The sequence below is a fragment of the Sebastes umbrosus genome, chromosome 12 (assembly GCF_015220745.1).
Source record: "Sebastes umbrosus isolate fSebUmb1 chromosome 12, fSebUmb1.pri, whole genome shotgun sequence".
In the NCBI taxonomy this organism is placed as follows: Eukaryota; Metazoa; Chordata; class Actinopteri; order Perciformes; family Sebastidae; genus Sebastes; species Sebastes umbrosus.
In genome coordinates this window covers 15346085-15366241 of record NC_051280.1, presented here as the reverse complement: position 1 = coordinate 15366241, position 20157 = coordinate 15346085, and the positions used below count along the sequence as shown (strand labels likewise).

Here is a 20157-nt window from a genome sequence, read left to right as displayed (position 1 = left end):
AATATTATTATTATTATTGCCATTTTTACTTGATTAAACCACTGTAACAAGGAATCAACTATCAAAAGTAGTTGCTAATTAGTTTTCAGCAGTTCTGTTGATTTACTTAATCAACTTTTTTTTCCACTCAATTCTCTAATATATTGTACTAAAAATCAGGTTTTATTTTATTTTTAGATATATTATATTTTATTAATTGTCATTATCCATTGTGATACTTTACAAATTTTATTCGGGAAGAAAAATATTTTTAAAAGATGGTGCATTGAGTCAATCTTGTGTTTAATAAATATGATTATTATTATCATTATAATAATAATGATAATAATAATAACAATAATAATAATATTGCTATTTTTACTTGATTAAACCACTGTAACAAGGAATGAACTATCAAAAATAGTTGCTAATTAGTTTTCAGTAGTTCTGTTGATTGACTTAATCAACTTTTTTTTCACTCAGTTTTCTAATATATTTGACTAATAATCAGCTTTAATTTAATTTATTTATTTTATTTTATTTTTAGATATATTATATTTTTGCTAATTGTTGTTATCCATTGTGATACTTGACAAATTTTATTTGGGAATAAAAATATTTTTAAAAGATAAATATGTATTGGTTTTTAAAAGATTTTGCTTGTCTGTGATAAAAGTGACACAGTGACACACAGTGAGCGACAAGACGGAAAGCTGTCGGCTGTTCCGAATGATCAACGCATCAACACGTGATTGGTCAAACTTACGACAGATGTCACCGGCGGACCAATCAGCAGCGACACCGATGACGGCTCATCCAATCAGCTGCCCGCTCTGAGCTCATCGTACTCGTAGTGAGAACGGGGCGTTTGAGGGTGGGGTGACTCAGCCGGAAAACAGCGATTTTAACACCTTGTAACCTGCGGATCGGAGTTCATTGGTGAGTCTCACTTGCTTTGCTGAACAATACCAGTCTGTAATGTGTCTTGAGACGTGCTGTTTGGTGTTTAAATGCCCAAACCGGAGCGTATTGACGTGTCTGTGGCTGGTACGGTGATGTTACCCAGGACAACAGGGCATATGTCTGCTGTCACTACTCTGACAAAGTGTTGGCAGGAACAACATTAGCTTACTGTAAGTTGGCTGGTAGCTGAACAAGATGTACTACCGGCACCGTAAGTAACGTCTGGCTTTGGTGAAACACTCTTGTTTTGTTGCTCTACCATTGCTTGACTGTGTAGTAGTCTGCTTTCCAATCATTGTGTCTCATTTAACTGTCATGAAGCTGAGTTAGCTTCATCCACTACTGCTGCTGCTTCTGTTTCAGAGTTGCTTTAATGTCCCAGAAATTAGCAAGATGTGGTGTTTTTCCTCAGTTAAAGCTGTGTCTGAGCAGTGAGGTGCACTGGGGGACAGACTATGAGACTATGGATCTCCTTGGTCTTTTGTCTGGGGGTGCAAAATTGTTCCTTTTGTGGCTAAAGAAAACTTTACACACATGTTGCATTTAAAATAATGGCTTTCAAGATAACCAATTTAAGGTATAAGAGATCAGTGCTCCGTCCTCTCTGGTCCTGGCCCTCTTTGTCCTCATTTTAGGTTAGGTGTGAGGTTTCCCTGACCTGAAAGTGTTTGTGCACACCCCTGACCTCCTTTGTCTTTTGTCTGGGGGTGCAAAATTGTTCATTTTCCTTTTATGGCTAAAGAAAACTTTACTTTACACACATGTTGCATTTAAAAAGAATGGCTTTCAAGATAACCAATGTAAGGTATAAGAGATCAGTGCTTTCTTCTCTCTGGTCCTGGCCCTCCTTGTCCTCATTTTGGTTAGGTTTGAGGTTCCCCCTGACCTGAAAGTGTTTGTGCACACCCCTGACTCTGCAAAAAATATTATGCACCCAGAATTGTATCCTTAAAATACAAATAGCAAACATGTTTAACCTGCCCAACGCTGCAATTCAGGGTCAACGCTGACCTCCTTGTTTGATTTGAATATTGAGGGCTGGGTGTGTTGGGTGGAGCTGCCACCCCTCACCCACCCACTTGATCACCCAGTGCAAGATAAAGCTTGGTGGGATATGAATGGAGAGAGCAAGCACAGCACTGTTTTTACTCTAATGGAATGAGCTTATGTACAATGGCCCAATGATTTATTGTAGCCTAACAGACAGCAAAGCAAGCAACATGAACATGTAGGCAAAACAAAGCAGCTGTTATAGATAGTTTATCTTGCTTGCATGGGGTGTTTTTAGTCTGTTACCTACCTGATTCTATCATAGCTACTTAAACCCACTTACAACAATCAATTCCAACAAATACATCACCAAAATACAAACACAATATTCATGGTGTGTGTATACGCATTGAGGTCACTGTTTCCAGAAATTACAGCACTGGACTTGACATAATTTGGCAGCCGTTTAATTTTTGTTCATTCTTTACCCCTGCAAGTAGGCTTACTGGATATCTCCTATAGCTAAAGTTTCAGTTCAACAGTCTTGAAACATTTGAGGCCTCGTTCAGACTAGGGCTGACCCCTCTTAGTCGACTGCTCGGTCATTTTGTTTTTAGTCGACTTAAGATTTTTTTTAATCAATTAGTCGTTTTTCATGCTGAATGACTTATTTCCAAGAAACTTATGAACACATCTCTGGTAAACACAAGATGTGAGGTGGTGCTTTTGAATGATTATGTGCGGAGAAACTCAGTTTTAAAGATCTGTCGATTAAATCAACTAATCGATTAGTCAACAAAATCATTTGAGTGTTAGTCAACCATGGATTTCTTTGGTCGAGGACAGCCCTAGTTAAGACAGACATTAGCACTGCATAAATAAAATGCAGCACCCTGATTCATTTCAGACATGGGGCGTTGTCTGGCAAAAAGGTGGAACTTCCCTCAACTTTGCTGCAACACAGTGCAACGTCATCTGGCAATGCACTAAGTTGGCCAGTTTAATATATTTAAGCACACATTCCTGGTAGATTAATTTTTCACCTTGGTAAAATCCTTCCTCATAGTATTATAAGCCATTATGTAGTGTTTTGACATCTAATAGACTATTATATTCATGACTCTATAACCCAAACTGGACTTTGATTGTATAGGGAATGGGAATCGCTGAACGGAACTACGGCAGACTGTTATTATATATCACCGGTCTGTTCATTTATCATCTGTCAATCGTTCATCATCAGAAATGTATAAAGTACGCGCAAAAGACCAATATCCATATTAAAGAGAAGCTGACACATGCAAAGTGGCGATATATTACAAAATTGAAGTCAGTTTTTATGATATCGATCCTTACAAGTTAGGAGGACTTTGACAGCTTTCCACACATTACAGTTACGACGTTAGTGAACACCTCTCAGCAGTTCAAAATATGTACATCTCTGGAGACTGATTTCCAATTTACAAACGCAAATTTAATCTACCGGTATCATGCAAAATGAAAACCATAACGTTAGCCCACTTTTGTGTCTGACTCTATGCCATACTAAATTATATACTACATTTTGGCTTTTGAGTTTTATTCACTTTGGAGTGTTTTGTGTTATCTTTTGACACTTGCAGTAAACAGCCAGCGGATCGCGCTCTTACCCTTTATCCTCCATAAATGGCCGAATTGCTGCCGGTGACGTCACATTCCCATTCCCTATATACCATCATCTCACCAGTACCTGAAACAACAACGCTGTGCAGTTTTTCGTCTGAAAGCCCGGGAATACATTAACAGACATGTCTGACAGATACAGTATATCTTTCGTTTTTCAGTGCTAGCCTTAAGATCACCAAGGAGGACAACCCCTCTACTGGTGAAGGCATAAGCAAAAGCAGGCCCAGAGAGGGCATGCGTCTCTCATGGTATGGTCCAATATTTACATATCTAATTCTTACATACAGGACATGCATGCTTCACCTCTGTGGTGACACTTAAAGGCCCGTCAGACTGGGAAGTGGCAAGTTCTTTTCAATGACATCCTGGCGATAGCTTTGCCACCCAACTGTGGCAGTGGCACAGTATGGAGGACACAGTTGCAAGCTCAGAGTTTCCAGTTTTCCTGCTGCCCCGAAGTTTGACAATGTCACTGTTCTGTTGCTTGACGCCAGATACAATGCAGACATCTGATTGCTGTTGTGTGATTGTGATGAGACCAAAATGCTGCATTTGTCACTTTCCAGTCTGTAAGAGCCTTTAGCGTTACTGTAGTAGAAATGTAGCACTGCATGCTTTCAGTTCTTATTGGAGGCACTTCTATCGTCCACAGTTTGGCCATTTAATGAGATTAGCACTTAGTTATGCCTTGCGTTTCGCTCTGCAGTAATTTGTGTAAAGAGCACTTTTGACCCAGTAGAGGCAGGAGATCCTGAATATTTCTCCTTACACACAAGACATGGATTTCCTGCATTTATACCACTGCCTTTGATTCATTTCTAATATTTTCAAATATTCTTAAAACACAGCTTAAATACACATTTCAGTACAAGGTTGAATTGTTACAGCCAGAGTTGCAATCCGTGGCACATACATCCTCTTTGCTGACATGTGACTTTTAAAAGCTCCAGTGCGATTAGTTTAAGCTGAATCAATGAGAGCGATGATGTGAATTATGGCCACAATTTCACAGCGTAACACTGCTGGAATTTGGAAAATGTGTTGAAACGTCTTCAAAGCAAAGCTTTAGCAGAAGGCGACTTCATGGAGCTGCTATTCATACAGTATGGAGAATGAAAATCCTGTTGAATAATTGGCTTATTGTAGTGAGAATTGGATTAACTGGTACAACAAGACAGACTTCATTTGTTGGACATCTATTATTATTTTTGTCAGATTTATCAAGGATCAAGAGTCCATCTGTAGGCTCTGTGTAAAAGTTCTTAAGTTGTAGGTATATGGTGACCTCAACTTTGGCCTGATGGTGGCACCAGAGGAACTGTTTTAAGTGAGCACACAGCTGGTGACCAAATGTTGTGAGTAATAAGACATCCCTTACCAATTTTAAAAGCATTGAAGGACAGTTTGTAATGTTATTTGCCATTTCAACAGAAAAAGTAACTGCTGTCACAGCACTTGGATGTAGAAGTGCACACTGGAGAATTAAATCTTTGTTGATAAGCCCTGTTAAAGGCTCCTAAAAGATGCTCTCTCTCCACTAAGGCAGGGCTTCGATGATTGAAGAAGCAAAAAAGATGTGTGTATGACAAAACATTTTGCCTCGTGACCTGGCTGACGCTAACAAGACTACTTGTCGAACACATCCTGACCCAAGAAACTAAGAGCAGTTATTCCGAAAGAGTGGGTTGGGACCCACAGGTGGGTCGCAGGAGATTTTGTTAGGGTCGCCAAATAAATTTGCAGGATTTCTTTGCCACATGAGGGAGCCTGAATGTTTGTATTGTTCTGATAATTGTAGTCTACTGATAACATTTAATCTAATATGAAAGGCTAGCATACCTTCTGGCAAAAAACAGAGAGCCTGTTAACTCTGCCTAAATGCATTTATTTGATCTCCTTTCTCAAGTATTTAACACGTGTATATGTTTAACACATGCTTAAAACAAAGTTGTGATTTATCAAACGTACATCTCTTTGAAATGGCTGGTTTATCTATTCAACATAATATGAGGTGATGCGGAAATGGCAGTAAAAACGGTCAGGAACGTTCATTTATGCACAAATTCGCTCTTCTCGTGATTTATAGATGAGGCCTATTGTGAATTGGGTTGCGATGGTTTGTCATTTTTAAAAAGTGGGTCCCCAGAAAAACGTTTGTGAAACGCTGACTCAGAGGACAAACTGTTGTTTACACATAAAAAGTTTCAAGCATTACTGGCCAAAAATGTGAGTTCACCTTTGGACTGATGGTGGTGCAAGATGGATCGTTGGTATTGATCTCAAAGTCTGTACCTGCATTTCTTTCACTGTCTGTGTTTTAAATTTTACATAAAAAAAACGTAAAGGACTGTCATAGAAGGTTGCCTTTTAGATAAAGCAACAAAACAAGGAAAACAATCAAGGCAGAATGATAGAAATGCTCTACCGTTGCCCCCAGAGGCCTTTGCTGTCAGGGTGTCAGGGTCCTGACAGCAAAGGCAAAGCTGCATCAGTAGAGTTAGAGGACGTATGATTGGCTGGCATACTTCACGCATAAAGTTCCTGTATAAAACATCATAACTGTGTTGTATTGGTTCAGTGCTGTTGTGGAGCTGTGTCATCAAATCAGTTTTCACCATCATGCCTGTTGTTGACCTGCTGGTCCACATACAGTAGCTCTTATCACTGATTACTAACCATGTTCATATGAAGTTGGACTGACTTTAAGGGCTGTAATGATTCATTTGAATGAATTATCAGTTTCACAATTTGACAAATTTAAAGTTTCATTTCAATACAGAAAAAATAAGTTATAGTAGTTGAGAATTCACATTTAAACATGAAGTGGTTGTGACATAGTGGTTTCTCAGCAGAGAATAAAAGCACAGATCAAAAGCAGTGAATTATTATATAAAATCAACAGATGTGGCAACACAAACAGGAGATAGCTCAGCGACCACAGGACTGTAACACAACACCATGTGTGGAATTCAGATCTTTGTATGAACGATAAAGCTTATTGTTACACCCCTACTGGACATTTGTAAATTCACACACATTTTGTAGCTAAATGATTAGTCGATTAATCGGTTCGTTGGTTGACAGAAAATAAATCGGCCGCGATTTTGATAATCGATTAATTAAGTCATTTATCATGCAAAAATTTACTTCTCAAGTGGGAATATTTGCTGGCTTTCTTAATCTTCTATGATAGTAAATTGAATATATTTTGGTACATTTATATTATATTATATTTATTTGGGACAGTTGGTCAGACAAATCAAGGCATCTGAAGACATCACCATGAGCTTTGGGAAATGGGGATGGGCACTATTTCATGATATTTTATAATCCCAAAAAATGATGGGGATAAAAAAGGATTATTTTCATTATCCATTCATCTCCTGGATATTTTTTTGATTAATCAATTCATGGTTTGGTCAGCAAATGGGGAAAAATGTTCCCAGAGCACAAGGTGACGTCGCTGTCCGACCAACAGTCCAAAATCCAACAGTTACCTACACACAGTTATCCATCATTAAGAAAACACATAATATTCAAACTTGAAAAGTTTGAACCAGTGAATTTAACAATTATTAAATTATCTGAATTAGGGCTGGGCAGTATGACGATCGTCAAAACGATATAAAAATATCTATTGTATATATATTTTCTATATTGTTTCTATCGCGATACAGGCTATAGGCCTATATTTATTTTTTCTCTATAATTTCACTTAAAACTGTTATGTTAATTTTGCTCTAAAGTTCTTTAAATTAGAAAATACTTTTCATTTGTGAAGTATTTAATTCACACAAGAGTATACAAAAATATGTGATTATTTTATATAGACTATTTATTTATTGAATTACCAGAAAACATGCTAATAATAGTATGTTATAATATATATATTTAATAATATACTGTATATTGAGATATTTAATTCATCACCCAGCCCTATAATCTGAATTGTCGCTTATAAAGTTTCTGTCGATTGACTAAATTATTAATCGTTGCAGCCCTAAAACATTTTAGCAGTTGAATTGATGTGTTTTTATGATGACATTTGACTCATATATGGTTAGTAATCAAAACATTTCACTACACTTCCTCATGCTATATGTTGCAATCATTTTCATCAGCACCATTTTTCTCTATATTATATATAGTCTGCCTGCTTTTTCTTTTTTGGGTGTTGTAATCTAATAATCACCTATTGATTTGAAGGTGAAACTGCTGCATTTTTCCTTTTTAATCTAATCCATATTTTCCCAGTTAATTGGGCACATTATCTCCTGAGCAATTTGATGAGCTGCCACAAAACAAAAAGTTCATCTGCATCTAAAACAAAAGCATTGATCTAACCCGGTTGATGGGAGCTTTTTTTTTTATTTTAAACCCAGGAGAATAAATCAATGTAATGTTGGTTGTCCTGACTGAAATAGCCCACCATAAGGAAGAGGCAGCACAGCCCCATCAGTCACGTGGTCCAGGGTGCAGCAACGTCATTAGGGCAGAGATTTGTGGAAGAATAAGCAGACAGAAAGGAAAGAGAGACCCGGAGGTGCGGCACTTTCTTACCATAATTGCATCGTTCCTGTTGGTTTCTTTTGTTTTTTCCCGGCCTAGAGAGAGAACAGAGTATCTGTTCAACATTTTTAAGAGACCTCAAATGCCCGGTCCCACCCAAGCCCTTTCCCCAAATGGAGAGAATAACAACGACATCGTCCCGGACAACGGAACCAACATCATTCCTTACAGGAAAAATACAGTGCGAGGAGAGCGCGCCTACAGGTAAAACCAGTGTACTGATTATGATTACCATGTTAAGAATTAAATCAAATCATAAAAAGAGATAAAACACTGCTGCAGCAGATAGAAAACCCTGCAATCCGGCCTCCTCCTCCTTCTCCTCGTCGTTGTGTGTTTGGTTTTTTGCTTTGCACCCATCCGCTGTTATTGTCTCTCCCAGTCTCCTGTCATGTTAGCTCTCTCTCTCTGCATGAGGAATAAATCAAAGTTCTTCTGCTGTGTGTATATATTTATATATAGCACCACCCAAATTATAGCTATAATGGCAAGTGTTTTGGTGCACATTTTGGTGCGTGATGACACCGTTTAGGAGGAGCGGATCGCTTCTTTAAATGACAGGAATATACACAGAGACAGACGCCCTGCTGTTGCTTCTGCTAGTATATTCCCATCGTGACATCGCAGCTATCTAATAATCCTTAACACCACCATCGGTGTGTTTTAAGGGTGATATTTTAATGTCACGACCTGCAGCACAAGCCTGATCCCTCCTCCTGTTTGACTCCAGGCTGCAGCCCCAGTTCTCGGTGTCGGCTGGCTTTCTGTGCCCGGCTAACAAAGCATGCTAGCAGGCAGGCAGCACACACATACAGTACATCCGCTTTGTTGACATGAATATCGGCTGGCCCACTTTCCTTCCTTCCTTCCTTCCCAGATGAGCCAGACAACCGAGGATCTTGCTCCTGTAATGCTGTGATAGCCCAACTTTAACACTTATTACCCTGAATATACCCTGTGGAAAGTGATGATGATGATTGAGCATGATTTAAACATCATATCAGTGGCTGAGGGGTGTTTTTAATGCAGCTGTTCTCTGTCATTTAATTTAAATGACATGGTTATGTGGCAGTCTTTATTTCTTGTTAAATGAATTAAAGAGGACTGCATATATGGTGCATATTACTGAGTCATTATATATGTTAATATGCATGGTCAAATCAGTCACCAAAATGGGCTCTAAAGCAGTGGTGGTGGTGCTCTGAGGTTGTCAAAATTAGATTTTGCAAATGCATGCTAAAATCCATAATAACACACTTACTGGATAAATACAAAAGTCTGTATGCAAAAACTATTTAAACATTTTTTTTTTTTGCAACTTAGTAGTATTAGTTGTAGGGCTGACCCAAATGCTTTGAAGCTTTGACCGTTGCCATGGTATTCAACCTCAAAATCAGTATTCCAATGCTTTGTTTTTGTTTATATATGAGTATATAATAATAATAATAATAATGTATAAATCCCAAAATAGCCCATGAAATAAGGAATAATCCCATAACATGGCATGATTTAACACCATATCAGTCGCTGCCATACACCCATAAAGAGGGGTGTTTTTAATGCAGCTGTTCTCTGTAATTTAATTTGAATGAAATGGTTATGTTGCAGTCTTTATTTCTTGTTAAATGAAAAAAAAAAAAAAAAAAGAGGACTGCATAAATGGTGCATATTACTGAGTCATTTTTATATGTTAATATACAGATTCTATATAGTGTGCATGGTCAAATAATCAGTCACCAAATGGGCTTTTAAGCAGTGGTGGTGGTGCTCTGATGTTTAAAAATTAGATTTTGCATATGCATACTAAAATCATAATAACACACTTACTGGATAAATACAAAAGTCTGTGTGCAAAAAATTATTTAAACTTTTTTTTGCTACATAGTAGTAGGGCTGACCCAAATGCTTCGAAGCTTTGACCGTTGCCATGGTATTCAACCTCAAAATCAGTATTCCAATGCTTTATTTTTGTGTTTTTGTTTTTTTGGTATATATAAGTATATTATAATAATAATAATAATAATAATGTATAAATCCCAAAATAGCCCATGAAATAAGGAGTAATCCCATAACATTATTCATATTCAACATTCATTATTATTATTAGTTATTCTCAGACAGATATCGCTGTTTGGTACTGTCCCAGGCACTGAAACGGTGGAAAATAGACAGACAGAAGAACATGTTAGTGTGCTGTGCCGCAAAGCTTTGAATACTTTTGAATATTACCCTTTTCCTTGGGGCTTTGAAGCCCAAATTATGGTATTTGGGACAGCCCTACTTAGTTGGCCACGTGCTGTCTAAACTCAGTATTTGTGCACAGTTGCAGATAAAGATAAGGTTACATTAATAATATTATTAGTATTAAAATATTTTTAGAATTAGATTCTAGTGGTGTCTGGGTTGTTTCCGTCTTGTGTGATCCAAACATTTCCAAGAACTCTGAGTGTTGTAAAGTCCAAAAGTCAACACTTATTGGAAAAATTTCCCAAATTCACAATTTATCTAACTAAATATCCATATTTGTTGTGTTTAGCTGACGAGTTATATTCATTAAAGAAAGTTGAATTCATAAAAAAAAAGAGACTGACTCATTTGATACACAGAAACACCTTATTCAAATTGAAGATTTTGTTCGAGGATTTGTAAATTTTGGGTGATGACGTCAGCTTTTCTTAGATACAAGCAGAAGGGGCTTCGAGGAAATTAGGTTGGGAACCACTGCTTTAAAGGACCGACTTTCACAAACAATCCCTGTATCTCTGGGTCGTCAGTTAGTGAGGAAAAAACAGATAAACGGCTGAGATTGTGTCTGTCAAAGACTTGTTGTGAAGTAAATGCAATGGAACGGGGGAAGGAGAATGTGACATCTAGCGGCTGAATGTTATCAATGTTATCAAAAGCACCTTTAAGGGTCAAAGTTTGAGATCCCTGATGCATGTGTTCATTGTATATGTACCTGAATATCCACACTAGTGTAAGTGGGGCATGTGCCCTGGAAACAAGCGGGTAAAATTACAACCTCTTCCTAATCCAACTTTGTTACGGCTTCTATTTACCATGCAGGTAAAATCAGATTAAAGGATCCCAGGCAGGCACAAATTCAAAGAGGGCCAACAAGGTCTGCTACAACCGAGGTGTAAATATAGCAAAGATCAGTGGTGGAAGAAGTGCAAGTATCTCAAATTTGTACTTAAGTACAGTGCTTGAGTAAATGTACTTAGTTACAGTCCACCACTGGCAAAGGTGTGCTGTTAAAAATATCTGTTACCAACGTACACCATAAGTGTAGAGATACTTTAGTTCAGACTGTTTCACAAAAGATGCAGAAAACAATTTGAATGTATTGAAAAGGTTGTAAAAGAGCTGTAGCAACACAACAAACACACTGACACCTTTTCAGTCACCAAAGCGTTAAGTTAATTATTGTGTCATTAAAGTATGTCGTGTGTGTACACTGTGTACAGAATTTTTAGAGCTGCAATTATCAGCAACAATTTTGATAATTACTAACCTGAGGCATAAGGAAACTGCAGCGTTATTCTAGATGCCTTTTGATATTAAGTGTTGTTGTTTTTCTGTTGCAGTTGGGGGATGGCGGTCAACGTATATTCTACCTCAATAACCCAGGAGACTATGAGCAGGCATGACATCACTGCCTGGGTTAACGATATTCTCTGCCTAAACTACACGAAAGTGGAGCAGCTCTCCTCAGGTGAGAACAGAAGGAAATACTCCCCTCTTCCCCGTCTGCTTGTACTGCGTGTTTTAGAGATTACATCTTCGCCTGCAGAGCACCGGGTTCAAATAATTCTGTGTAAACTGGCAGTTAAAGCAACCTGTGGAAACACGTTCACCTCTCTCTGGCGGAGTTGTCTATAAATACACTTGTAGCCTGCCATCTTCTCCTGCTGTTACCAAGTAATCCAATTTCAATCGCAGACACACACACACACACACACACACACACACACACACACAAACACACGCACACTTTTCTTAGGGTGTAAGCTCCTTGTTTGATGTAGATTACCTCTTATGTGCTCTCTTGTTGGGTTTATGTGAGTTTTATCTGATAGCTGACACACTGCCAGGTGGAGCCGGTGCCCTCTTTTTCAAATGGATAAAGGTCTAACTAGGCTTCAGTTAATATGAACCATTTTACCAATAATCTGCATTAATAGTTGTCTTTTTAAGGAAACAGGGTCAATTATCTGGACTTAGAAAAGGCTCCCAGGCTTCTTTATTCTCTTTTATTCCAGTGGTCGTGCAAAGGCAGGCATGATAAATCCTGGCCTATATCTAGGCTCTAGTGCTCTAATTTTCAAGCAAGGGATTATGTACTCAACTAACATTTTATTACGTCTTTAGGAGCTGCTTATTGCGGGTTCATGGATCTGCTCTTCCCTGGCTGCATCAGTCTTAAGAAGGTCAAGTTTCAAGCTAAATTGGAGCACGAGTACATTCACAATTTCAAGTTGTTGCAGGCATCCTTCAAACGAATGAATGTGGACAAGGTGAGTTTGCTTAACATTATTTTAATCTCGTTCAGGGTATCTGCAGTTACATTTTTTTTCTGCATGAATTTATTGTCTTTTCATCCTCGATGCAGATTATTCCTGTGGAGAAACTGGTTAAAGGCAGATTTCAGGACAATCTTGATTTCATCCAGTGGTTTAAGAAGTTCTTTGATGCCAATTACGACGGTAAAGATTATGACCCGGTTGCAGCCAGACAGGGTCAGGATGCCATTCCCCCTCCTGACCCCGGTGAGCAGATCTTCAACCTGCCAAAGAAGTCCCACCATGCAGCCAGCTCCCCTACGGCAGGTAAGCTTCACCTGACATTTATGCACCTGGCCGTTGTACATATTTTCACATCAACAACCCAAGCTTCGAACACAGACAAATTGTGTGATTTCCTGTGAGAGAGTAACTAAGTTACCATTACGTTGCCAGTCACCCATCCCTGAGTAATAAACGTTTCGTCTGCCTTAGGAGCGTCAAGGTCGAGCTCTGCAACCCCCAAGACCGCAACACCAACATCCAGACCCTCTTCAGCCAAAAAGATCCCTGTAATTGCAACACCAACTCCTGCCAAGGGAGAGAAAGAACTGGAAGCACAGGTCACACAGCTCACCGAGCAGGTATGTTGATGAGCTGCTCAATTCTGACTACTGGACGTCAAATTTTACGATCATTCTGAAACCGACAACAAACAATCAGACCACCAAACTCTTTGTTTTCTTCACATTGCTCACATTACTGTTTCCAACGCTTGTAAACCGCACTACCCAACTAATGATTATTTTAATTATTGATTTATCAATTAATCATTTTATCTTAGTGTCCAATAGTAGTGAAAAAGGCCTGTTATAGTGTCCTTGAGCTCAAGGTGGTGTCTCTCTTCAAATTCCTTGTTTTATCCAACTAATTGTCCAAAACACGAAGACATTCAGTTTATCATCATGTAGGACAAATAAATCTTTGAGAGGTATGTTTATTATTTTGCTTGAAAAATGACAATTAGAGACAATTAATCGATTTACTAAAGTAGTTTATGATTAATTTCCAGCTCACTGACTGATCGACTGATAGTTTCAGCTCTAGATGAAGAGACATTACTAACCACTAACTAAACAACATTTTTGAACACTGCCACTCCCTGTTATTGAATTAAGGTTGCACAACTGGTATGCAACACAAACCAGCGACATGTAAAAACATAATTGATTTTTGTTGTCGCCAGTTTATTAATCCCTTATACCAAAGACAACTTCTGCTTCTCGTACAACAGCAGCTGATCTAAAAAATATGTTCCACTTTGGCTTTGTTGACGGGATCGAGGCTGATACAGACCTATCCACATAGATAAAGGCTGCAGTTGCTGCCAAAGGGAAATAATATTTATTTGTATTTTTATATTTGCAATGTATTTACTTTTAATTGCTTTTACTGTGACTTCTTTACTTTTTCTGTTGATTAGCAGCAAAATGTTATTTACATCCACTTTGATTCAACATGGTAAAAAAGAAAAAGAAAATAAAAATATATAGATAATTAAAAATCCAAGTGCATGCACTGTACATGGCTGAGTAGGTTTAACCCGAGAGCTGTTTATACATAGTTCAGTAAAATAAAAGCTTATGTAGTGTGACCAGTAGCCAGCAAAACCCCCCCGAAGTATTGAATTTATAATGGTACCAAATGAAGAGAATGTATGGTAGTTTTCCTTGACAAATGACTAAACGGATCAATAGATTATGTAAACAATGTTTAGGTCAACATTGAGTTCAAATCCATAGAATAATCAATTAAGCAACTAACTCTGTACTACTCTAGTTACATGTGACCTATGCACTTTAGACAACTTGTATCAGGTTATGTGGCTATAATTGATATTTTTTATAAAAAATAATGTATCAAATGACAATGTGACAATGACTGTTTACATGCAGAAAATATTTCAGTTATTGCCCTTTTTCCAAAAAATACAAAATTCCTACTAAGCTGTTTAATGAAAATGAATATTCCACTAATATTCCTGTTTACATGCAGCCATGCATACTCCGATTAACGTAACCGGTGGCGGTACTTGTTCAACCGTGCGAACACTGCCTTCTTTCTTTCCTTCAACCACCTTCTTGAGAAGGTCGGCGTTACGATATTTGTGCATATCCAAAAACTTGTTGATATCCAAGTCTTTCATAATGTTTAAAAGTAGGTATGTTTCTCCTTCCGACCAGAAATGTGGGCTTTTCTTTTGGGCATGCATCTCTGCAAACTGTTGTCTAGTTGGTTTGTGTACAACGCACAGAGCTGGACATATACATGCCGTGGAGCCGTGTGTCGCAAACTGCAATAAAACCCCCAATTGAGACGCATATTCTGAACGCGCTGTATACATGTCCGAAGAATGCTCCTAAAACCTGAATAATATCGGAAAATATGTATATCTAATATCGGAAAATGCTCCATTCAGAATATCCAAAGGGAATATGCTGTTTCCATGACCTGTATCAAATTTGAATATTGTCATATTCGGAATAATAGTGGAATATTAACGTGCATGTAAATGTAGTCAATGTGAAAGGGTTAATCGTAGTGATGAACCTACCGAGAATTATCACCTGAATCTGCATAAAAAAAACATTGCAGGTTTAAACATTGTATATTATTTCTGCTGAAGTTTATCTAAACAACAACAACATGCAACAGTTTCTCAGTTTCTCACTCTCACATGTGTGTTACTCATCTGTTGATTGTCCGGTTGATTCATTTTGTGACTGCTTATCTGTTGTTGCCTTTTGTCTGTAACCAAAGCCAACATAGTTTTGTTCATTTTGATTATTGATGCTAGAAATAATCTTGTGAATTTGATTTTTTTGTAGATGAACACGTTAAAGTCGGCACTGGAAGGAGTGGAGAAGGAGAGGGACTACTACTTCAGCAAGCTGCGAGAGGTGGAGCTGCTGTGCCAGGATCAGGGTGAAGAAAACGCCACGTTTGTCAATCAGCTAATGGAGGTCCTTTACGCTTTAGATGACCAGGTCAGTCTCAGAACCCTCCATTGATCTGAACAGGATTCAGGACAGTTAGAGGCTGTTTGTTTTTGCAGCAGTGTGTACACAAGTAAAATGTGTGAGTGCCATTTTTCCTGGCGGTAAAATCATGTGGAAGTCATTGTGCAGTTGAAAGAGATAAGAAGTCAGGCTTTGTGTGTGATCACATGTTTGCCTTGGAGCTAGAGCTATGAACAGGCCCAGAAAATCAGGTCCAACCCTCCATGAACCTGCATTGTTTCTGTCCAAATCCGACCCGTGTCACAACCGCAGCAGCAGATTTGGGCCCGAGCCCGATTAAAAACTGAAATTTCCACTGTAAAAAAAAAAAAAGTATAAAAGTATATGAAAAATGTATTACAAGCTTAAGTCAACTAAGTCTCTTCAGTGATGTAACAGACATTTGTGACACGATCTCCTTGTCCTACCGAATGTTCAGCACAGCCCAAAAACATCAAGTCATATGCCATTGTCATATATATTAAAGGACCAGTGTGTAACAATTAGGGGGGTCTATTGGCAGAAATGGGATATAATATTAATAAGTATATTTTCTTTATTCTATAATCACCTGAACCGTTTATATCTACATAGGGAGCGGGTCCTCCTCACGGAGTCCACCATGTTGCGCCGTCATTTTTCTACAGTAGCCCAGAACGGACAAACCTGAGGGGCGATGGGAGTAAATAACGTTACTCACTCCCGTCGCCACACTCCCTCTCTCTCTCTCTTGCTTCACCACTCACTTCCCACGTACACACACACTCTCTAAGCACTCTACTCTTACAACATCTGGCTCTAGAGAGGGCCATTCGTGTTTTTGCGTCGGCCACCTACACCCTTGGCACACGGGAGAAGTTGTAATCTGCAACTGAAAATAAAAGGGGCCAGCGAACAAATAGCATAAATTCAAAAATGTAAGATCAAATTTTAAAAATAGCTAATTACAAAACAAATAGGGCGTACCCACATAGATCACAGTTGACCATAGAAATACAATAGGAGTAGAAAGGTCATTTAACTGTTTGCTGTAGTAATTTGACTAGTTCAAAGGAAAATGGTGATTGTCACCACCAGCCTGCCGTTCTGTACTGCAAAACCTCAGTGAGTCTGCGACTTGCCGCAAGTCAGTTTAGTTTATGCGGAAGTCAGCCTGCTACAGCGGTCGCTACGGCAATGTTACACATAAAAAAGGCCGCCGCTCTGACCATCCTGTTTCGTTGGTTTGAATGGGAAGGTCCGTTCTACTCCTATATTCTATTTCTATGCAGTGGACATTTTTCCTCATTAATTAATGGAGAGTCGGGACTGGGTTATTAAGTTTTTAAGTCTTTAAGTCAATATTGGCGCTAACCCAACCTGATTCAAACCCCGGGGAATTTTAAGAAATTACAGCCGAACCCGGAGCGTTGGGTCTGATCAGGTTCAGCCAGAGAATCAAAGCTCTACTTCGTAGCATACTTCAGTATGCACTAATATTAATATATCTGTGCCTCCCCTTTTTTAGGAAGGAGCAGAGCTGGCAGAGGGTGAGGCTGACGGACAGGAAGTGGACCAGCAAGCCCATGAGGAGGCGCCAGATGATCAGCAGGAGGAACAGGATGAATACTGACTGCCATCACCCCCTCAGCCACAGTTACACCCCTCTTTTTAATATGTGAGAACTGTTACAGGATTTTAATTTTTTCCTCATGGTTTATTTTTTTTTTTGTTCTCTCCGAGACTTGAGCACATGAAGCAACCTCCCGAATAGAAGCACCATCACAGTTTCCTTTTTTTATTTTTTGTATCCCTCTGCTCACTGTTCGATGTTTTTTGTGACTTTTGGTGAACTGCTGTGGCGGGTTTGTGGTGACGACCTCCACCAGCAGAACAAGCTCAGACCATCACAGAAGTTTCCGAGGACTGTGTGGGTGGAAGTCAATTCAAATCCTACAGTAGACGTGGTGAAATGCTGAAGTTTAGACGGGTAACTGTTACCAGTCAGTGCAAGTGTTAACTTCCCAGCTTCTGACCTTTTTTCATTTTCTTTGTTTTATTTTATTTTTGCATATCAACAATATTAATCACAAGAATGCAATAAGCAAAGCCCTGAAAGGGCTCGTAGTAGCTCTTATTTAACCTCCTTCCATATGTTGCACTGACATTTGACTCTGTATTGGGCAATCTGTCCATAGACCCTCACCATATTTATTATTATTAAGCCTTAGGAATAGTGCGAGATTCTGCATTGCATCCTCATGAAGGAGGACGATACAGTCAGTGAATTGTGAATAAAATGTAGTATAATGCCAACTTATGACTGTTTGTTTGACAACTGTCCTCACAAATTACATGATTTCAGATAATCAATGTGCTCAACAATGTGTCATTCACACCACACAAGGTGGTTAGAGTTAACTTGGTATGCCATAAACGTAGGAAGGGAGAATTATTGTGGTCTAGTCTTATTATGATGCAGCATTTTAAGTTTTAAACCTCAGCTGGGACTTGTGGTCTGTTCAGATTTCAAATGTTTTTTTACACCACAGTTCTTAGGGAGAGTCGGTTCACTGAGTACTTTGCCATGCTATATTCCAGTAAGTACATTGTATACCCTTTCTTAATATTGCATTTACTAATCATGAACTGGGCAGTGCACCATAATGCTTTAGTTATATATTATTGTGTAAATGAAAAGGAATGTAAACATGTACTGTTAATAATTAATGAATGGTAAATGTTTTTTTTCATGTCCCACTCATTATGCATTCCCAAAAAAACGTGTTGCATGTTTGCATTTTATTTGTGAATAACTTGACCTGCTTTTTACATATTTAATAAAAAACAAGTATGTTAAGTGAGCTTTTTGTATGTTTAACCTGCTATTTGAAAGATGTTGAGATTCGGATGGATTTGCTGTAATAAAATTGCGTTTTGAGTCCATGGGAGTGTTTTCATGTCACTCCAACAGCAGCCTTAGTAGCGGTTATAAGAACTAATTGAAGTTATCTGCTGCAACTATCAATAATAATAATATATGTAATAAAAATTGACATGTAGGGATGTAGAATTAATTAATTAGATGATAATTTACCAAAACCTGTTTTCAAATGCAGAGAACGCTCCAAACAAGCAGGCAGTGTTGGAAGAGGTACTCATGTTTTCCTGAGGTGAAAGTCATATCAGCCATACCAATTTAAAATGAATTAAATGTGATTTTTAACAGTACAGCTAGTGTGTCTCTTTATCCCAAACTCTAAATGTCCATTCTTTTTTATTTCCCTTTAACAACAGAAGAGATTTACATATAAATGTGCTCTGCTGCCACCTTCAGGAGTGTTACAGAACACAGCAGGCACGTTCTGGTTAACAAACATAAATAAATGTTTTTTGCCTAATAACGTAGTGAATTTGAGCCAACATGGCTACGCTACTGAACATGTTTAACATGCATATTTAACTAACATATCATACCTGTGTAATGGGACACACACAACCAGACAGGAATCAGGAATACTGTTAAGATGGTCGGCACAGCTCGCTCAAACTTGGATGAGAGGACAGAAAGGTCTGCGTTAACACTAGTCACCTGTGCGTTACACATTAAAGGTCCCATATCGTGCTCATTTTCAGGTTCATACTTGTATTTTGTGTTTCTACTAGAACATGTTTACAAAAAAGTTATTTTCCTCATACCGTAAGCCTGAATATACCTGTATTTACCTTCTGTCTGAAACGCTTCGTTTTAGTGCATTTCAACGGAATTGCGTTGCTAGGCAACAGTTTGGGTCCACGTTTACGTCCTGTCAGCTGATGTTATTTACAAACACTGCAACAGGAAATAAACTGGGACATATTTAGAATGTTTATGTTTAAAACCGTGTGATGGTCTAAATATTGTGTATTTGTGACATCACAAATGGACAGAAATCCTGACGGCTTATTACAAACACACAATTTCTGAAAACAAGTTGTGTGTATTTCTCCGTATATTGAGCATTTTGATACTTTAACAGTATTTATAGAGCACTTAAACCTGCTTTAGTATATAAAAGACATGAAAATCTCACTTTTTACAATATGGGACCTTTAAGCTCGCAGCCACATTTGTATTAGCATCGCCTCTCAACCGGCAATAATGCATTCACAGGAGTGATGACTACTAAATGTGTTGTACATGAGTTATAGCGTGAAACAATATAATATTGGCGACTTTTCCATACTGTGTGACAACCTACATGATATTATTAAAGTTATTATAGCGGAGCTAGCACCAGACCAACTTACCCACAGCATGCTGTAGGTTACCCACAGTGCACCTGCATGTAATACAACATAAAAGCCCTGGCTGCCTGCAATGCTAGATGCACTGTTTGTTTGTTTTTTCAATATTATATTTATTGTTTTTTTGTTCATTTTGAAACAACAGAACAAACATTCACAAACGT

At 38.3% G+C, this 20157-nt stretch overlaps 1 protein-coding gene across 5 annotated transcripts; it reads left to right on the top strand.

Moving 5' to 3' along the window:
• Positions 1-772: 772 nt before the first annotated feature.
• Positions 773-18652, top strand: mapre2 (microtubule-associated protein, RP/EB family, member 2). 5 transcript variants are annotated; one of them, XM_037787748.1, is made up of 8 exons: positions 823-918; positions 8206-8370; positions 11754-11881; positions 12538-12683; positions 12779-12995; positions 13164-13312; positions 15557-15715; positions 17235-18652. In XM_037787748.1, exons 2-8 carry the CDS (start codon positions 8249-8251, stop codon positions 17337-17339), a joined length of 1026 nt encoding a protein of 341 aa, XP_037643676.1. In that variant the 5' UTR covers positions 823-918; positions 8206-8248; the 3' UTR covers positions 17340-18652. The 5 variants fall into 5 exon arrangements, with proteins under 5 accessions (XP_037643678.1, XP_037643676.1, XP_037643677.1 ...); XM_037787749.1 differs by lacking the exon at positions 823-918 and adding an exon at positions 937-1153; XM_037787750.1 differs by lacking the exon at positions 8206-8370 and having other exon boundaries at positions 773-918.
• Positions 18653-20157: the final 1505 nt, after the last annotated feature.

Coding starts and splice junctions, on each gene's coding strand:
- mapre2 (XM_037787747.1), top strand. CDS start 7,997: ATGTTGGTTGTCCTGACTGAAATAGCCCACCATAAGGAAGAGGCAGCA. Junction 12,684..12,778: donor AACGAATGAATGTGGACAAG/GTGAGTTTGCTT, acceptor TCCTCGATGCAG/ATTATTCCTGTGGAGAAACT. Junction 15,716..17,234: donor TTTACGCTTTAGATGACCAG/GTCAGTCTCAGA, acceptor CCCCTTTTTTAG/GAAGGAGCAGAGCTGGCAGA.